We start from the raw sequence: 6,000 nt of genomic DNA, 5'->3' as shown, positions 1-6,000 counted from the left end.
AAAATTATTCATATAGCAACAATGTGCATATCAGCAAGTGTTGATGCAGTTGCATTATCCATAAATCCCCAAATTAAAAATACAAAACGAAAATAAATTTAAAGCGAGTCTTGGTAGCTAGACGTCCGCGGAGGGGCAGGGGAGCGCGCGGCCCGACCTAAGCACGACCTACGTCTCTGTTAGTTGTCGAGGTCGGTGATCGTTGAAAAAAACGCCGAGCGGAACTCCACGTGGAGGCGAGTGACTGCGGCCGAGAGCTCGTGTACATTCAATGGGTGTTTCGCGTATGTCGTCGAGGTCGCCGAATTGAAACTCCGCAGTACTTCGCCTCGATGCACCTTTCGCCTCGTGTCGCTTGTTTTTACGCGTGCGGTGTTGTCGACTCGGCTGAAATTTATGTAGATATAGGGAAGTACGATCGTACTTGCTGCATTTTTAGTATTGGTGTTCACTATGAATGTTTGGGAAAGGTTTATGTACCAAAGGCGGGCCTTGTTCGGGGGTGGCGGTTTCAACGGACCATACGGTAAGATGTTTACGAATTTCTTTTGTTTAAGATTCGGGCTGGTCAGGTCTTATACATACCTGGAGTTTGTTCAACTTAGTCAAAATATGTTTGCAGAGAGTTCTAAATAAAACATTGTGTACATTTTTTAGGCAGCAAATATAATATGTTCAACACTAAGTGCATTTCTAATACAAACAAGAATCTATTCTAGTGACTATTCATCTATTAGACAAAAAACAAAATTGTTTTTGTGTCTATTTGTGTTTACAATTATTATTATCTATTGATTCTTTACTTTTAATTCAATTTCAGTTAATATTTAATTAGTCGGTGTTTTTATTTAAGTGTTGACAAAATAATTTATTGCTAGCCCTTTTTGGCGCTTTTTGAAAATAGACTGAAGTGATATTGTAGATGCACTATGTTTTGAAACAATCCACAAAGCATCCATTGTAGAACTTGGTATTTTGGCGGGAATCATTCCGTACGTCTATATTGGTTTTTAAATTCAAATGATTTATTTTTATTCTCAATTGTTTATCAATATTTTTCATGTACCAGTTTTCAGAACCTGTCCCTAGTTATCAAAATACGTTAAACAAATTGGTTGCTTTTTTTTTATATATTTAAGGCAAATATTTATATTTCTAGACTCTAGATAGGTATCTCTCTTCAATCCTGACCCCCCGGAGGCAGTGTATAGTGGTCGAAGTGATGTCGTGTATTGTTGGTCTCCAAAGATCTCTGTTTCTGGTCATTTATTTTAACTCATGCATAGGTCTTTTACTTATTCCTGTAATTTGATCCATCCATCTTATTGGTGATCTTCCTCGTGATCTTCGGCCTTCCTTCTTTCCTTGTATAATGAGTTTTTCCATGTTTTCTGTGTTTGCTCTCATAACATGTCCAAAGTTTTGTAATTGTTGGAGATGGACTTTACTGGAGAATCGTTGGCTAACTTTTAGCTCTCTTAAAATTGAAATATTTGTCCCACGGTCGGTTCAAGGAATTCGTAGCATTCGTCTCCAACAGAACATTTCAGTGGCGTCTATCTTTCTTTTTTCCGATTGTCTCAGTCAGGGTCCAAGATTCACATCTGTAGGCCAGTATTGGGAATATTCAGCAGTTGACCAACCACATCAATTTCTAGGTATAATGATATACTATAGTATTCACCTACTATTAACAGTTCCATTCTGCTAAATACTCTGTTATTCGTGTATACCTCTGTCAATACGTGAACAGTGCCAACGGATTTTTTTTCACAGGCTTATTGACTGTGTAAACAACTCCTTACAATATATTCGCAATATTGTTAAGTATTTCGTGTGTAGATCTAGGTTAAATCTTTGTATAAACAGTTCTTGTGATAACGCACTCTTCACCATTTTCGCAGTGTCAATAGGTGAACAGTGCTAATAGAATTTTTTCTTTAACTGTCTTGTTGTCTATGTAAACAACTCCATATATTTGCAACATTATTCAGTGTTTCGTGTGTAGATCTAGGTTAAATCATTGTGTAAACATTTAAGATAACGCACTCTTCAACATTTTCGCAAAAATTTAAAGGTTAAGAGAAACATTTTGTTACATTTTATTTCGATAATTTATGTGTTTATCATTTACTTACAGGAATATTATTTTTTTAAATCCCTTATTATGTTGATGTTGTTTTCATTTAATCTCATATACCAATTTAATTCGCATATTTTATTGCAGAGATGTTTGTTTTATATAACATATTAAGCAATAAGTATGAACTAAACAGTTTGATAGTACGTTGAAGTAAATATTTCTAATCCTTGATTTTTTACTGAAGATCACACTTGATGATCATGCACCACGCATGCCAAGGAATTAATTTAACTACAACAAATTTTTGTATCGATATTTGTGTACAGCCATTTTCAGTTTTTCTTATTTTAACTATGCGTTATTGTTTTTTCAATATGTGAAAAGATCTTTCTTGGATATCCTACATCTGTTTATAACAGATCTAGACTTCCTAAAAAGGTTATTATGCATTTTGAAGCTCTACGTTTCTTATGTAATCAGGTTCTAATATACCTGTTACAAACATGTATGTCATTTGCTTTATCCATTTTCTTCTAAAAGGTGTCTTCTATCTTCTTGTGATGTTAGCGATCACATTGACCCATCTTATTCTATTCACTGCGGCTCGAAGTAGATCATTTGACGTTAGATCAGTCAATTTCATAAGATTAGCCAGCCAGGATATACGTCTGTCTCCCTTTTACAGAGATAATATTTGGGCGAGTAATGCCTAGTAAGGAGTTGTACTAAGGAGTAGTTTTTGTTTGCCTTTGGACTGAAATATCTTCACAGCAGCCTACCATAAGTTCTTCTCCTTTTTCTGGACATCTTCTATGTTGGGGCTTCTTAGGGTATTGCAGAATGATTCTAATGTTATAAAAGAACTACTAGATTTTTCTTCAGCAAGAATATTATCAATACCGGTAATTCCTTTATGCTTTTGAACCCATAGCATCATTATTTGTTGCTTAAACTTCACAGTCCTTAGCTTAGCTGTCTAAGACAAAAAATATTTTAGCTGAATTGGAGCTCAAAATTCTATTGCTAGCAGTTCTTCAATTATTGTAGGATTACTCCTGAGGACTTTATTTGTGTTAACTCACGTTGCTTTATGATAATATATACTTAGTGTGAGTTTTAAATCTTCTTTGGTTTCAAGACTTAAAATCGCCAGGTGCTCTGTCAGGTCGTCGAGAAGGTCTAGAATTATCCTCAAAGTGGAGCTCGATCTCATTAGACAAGTGATTCCTATATAAACGAGTATTTGTTGTTTTTTTTTTCAACTCAGTTTTTACCTTTTGCTGCGATTTGTTCCACCAAACCAGCACAGCATAAGGGAGCGTTCAAGTATTACGTAACGCGATTTTTGAAGATTTTTGACCCCCCCTCCCCTCCTGCGTAACGCACTCTAATGGGTGTTTAACTATTGCGTAACGCAATTTTTGAAGATTTTTTCACCCCCCCCCCCCCACCTTGCGTTACGTAATACTTAAACGGTCCCTAAGTAGTTATGGGTTTGACAACCGTTTGTTGCTTTAGTGGTGATAATTGACAGGTACACGTTTCACGAAACAGTATTTTACTGAATGTTCTTCTTTGGAACACCAGGTATCACAATATTTGTGAGATACAGGTCTCCAAAACAGTTACTGAAGACCATATTATATGGTCCAGGAATTACTTCAAAGCTACACAGAAAAAGTGGATGAACTTTTGCATTAGAAAAATTAATTTCCATGAAAATTGGAAAATTTGTTTTCGTTATGGCGACAACAGAACAAAATACAGTATCCACGAGTTCATACATTATGATTTATTGTCACAATTCCTAACCGACAACCTTTCTTTTAATTTCTTAAGTATATTTGGGAAAGAGATAATTGAGGTTAACGATTCATATTATAAAAGTGATATGTAAATATCATTTTAATGTTCTCGTCCATCTTATCTTTTTATTTAAATACTCAAAAATAATAAAATACGTAAAAAATATCTAGCTGCTACCTCCCGCCGTACAATACGCACTCATCTTCGGAAAACTAGGTTGAATCCAAAAATAGGTATACACAGAAGTAAATATCTTCGGAGGTCATTGTCCTTTGTTCCATAAACATGATACCTAAGTGCTTAAGTCCTATCGGCTTTTCTAATATTAGATGCAAGCATGATAATTAAAAATCGTAGGCAGCATTTTAAGAACTCTTCGGTCTATTTAGGTGACTTGATAGTTTTTCTGTACCGAGTGTCCCAATTCTTGAAAAGAAATCAGTAAAAATGTACTTTTCTGTTTATTTCTACATGACAAATACTTATTTGTTTATCATTTTTTTATTATGTCAAACAATTTAATTGCATCCTGTATTTTATACCTATTTTTTTTCTTTTTCCTCTCGCGCTCCATAAGAACGTGGAGATCTTGTTGACATCTATCCATCCTTTGGCCATTTCTTCCATACCTTCCGATCTTCTGCCATTTCCTTCATCTGTTGCCATGTTTTCCCCCTCTTGGTCCCGATTTCCCGGATTTGTTCCATCCATCCCTTTCTAGGTCCACCCATTCTTCTTCCTTGTATTTTGGCCTCTATTACTATTTTTACTAGTCTGTTCTCGTCCAGAGGTACCAGCTCAGATTTCTTTTTTTTATTATTTTCTCTATCTTGAAAAGAAATCAGTAAATGTGCTTTTCTGTTTATTTCTACATGACAAATACTTATTTGTTTATCATTTTTTTATTATGTCAAAAAATTTAATTGCATCCTGTATTTTATACCTATTTTTTTTTTCTTTTTCCTCTCGCACTGCATAAGAACGTCGGAGATCTTGTTGACAGCTATCCATCTTTTGGCCATTTCTTCAATACCTTCCGATCTTCTCCCATTTCCTTCATCTGTTTCCATGATTTCACCCTCTTGGCCCCGATTTCCCGGATTTTTTCCATCCACCCCTTTCTAGGTCCACTCTTTCTTCTTCTTTCTTGTATATTGGCCTCTGTCACTATCTTTACTAGTCTGTTCTTGTCCATAGGTACCAGCTCAGATTTATTTTTTCTATTATTTTCTCTATTGGTTCCTGTTTTAGCTCGTTTCTAATGTTTTCGTTTCTTTCCTTGTCCAGCGTCGTCTTTCCAGCTAAAATGTTCTTCAGTTTTTTCTAGAAACTTTATTTCCAATTCTTTAGAAGAAATTAGTAAATGTGCTTCTATTTACTTCTACGTGATAAATACTGTAATATTTGTTCACCATTTCTTTATTTTGTCAAATGTTCCATTTGCATCTTTTATTTTATACCCATTGATTTTTCTTTTCGTACCCCTGATTAGAACGTTGGAGATCTTGTTGGCATCTATCCATATTTTAGCCATTTCTTCTACACCCTCTGGTCTTCTGCCATTTCCTTAATCTGTTGCCATGTTTTCCCTATCTAGGTCCCAAGTTCCAGAATTTGTTTCATCCACCACTTTTCAAGGTCTACTCTTTCTCTTTCTTCCTTGTATTTAAGCATCTGTCACTTTCTTTACCAGTCTGTTTTCATCCATTCTGATTATGTTTCCATACCAGGTCAGTTTCTGTTTTTTTTCTATTCTTTTCTCTATTGATTCCTATTTTAGCTCATTTCTGTTTTTGCTTCTTTTCTTGTAGTTTCGTCTTTGTAGCTATCTTCATCAGTTTTTTCTAGAAATTTTAATATATTATTTTCGTACTTTTGCTAAACATTTGTTCCTAGTGTTCATCTCTATTTAGTGTTTAATGTTGTATAACATTTATGTTTTTGTTAAAAACTTCGGTATAATTTGGCAAGTTGTATATGACAACGTCGCACCTACTGAAATCTTTACAAACGATAAAAATAAAGTATCTCGTACATTGTAAACAATCATAAAATGTCAATAATATGTAAGCTGCAATGAAGTAAAGTATATTTTTAGTTTTCTGAGCAAT

General features: G+C 34.6%; 1 protein-coding gene across 1 annotated transcript in view; it reads left to right on the top strand.

Moving 5' to 3' along the window:
- The first annotated feature begins 238 nt into the window (after positions 1 to 238).
- Positions 239 to 6,000, top strand: part of LOC126882403 (Krueppel homolog 1-like) — a 31,006-nt gene continuing 25,244 nt past the window's right edge. The window contains exon 1 of the mRNA XM_050647338.1: positions 239 to 526. Within this exon, the coding sequence (XP_050503295.1) occupies positions 454 to 526 (73 nt within the window). The 5' untranslated portion in view covers positions 239 to 453. The remainder of the gene's footprint in view (positions 527 to 6,000) is intronic.

Source organism: Diabrotica virgifera, chromosome 3 (genome assembly GCF_917563875.1).
Source record: "Diabrotica virgifera virgifera chromosome 3, PGI_DIABVI_V3a".
In the NCBI taxonomy this organism is placed as follows: domain Eukaryota; kingdom Metazoa; phylum Arthropoda; class Insecta; order Coleoptera; family Chrysomelidae; genus Diabrotica; species Diabrotica virgifera.
The sequence above is the reverse complement of the archived record's forward strand: the minus strand, read 5'-3'. Positions and strand labels throughout refer to the sequence as shown.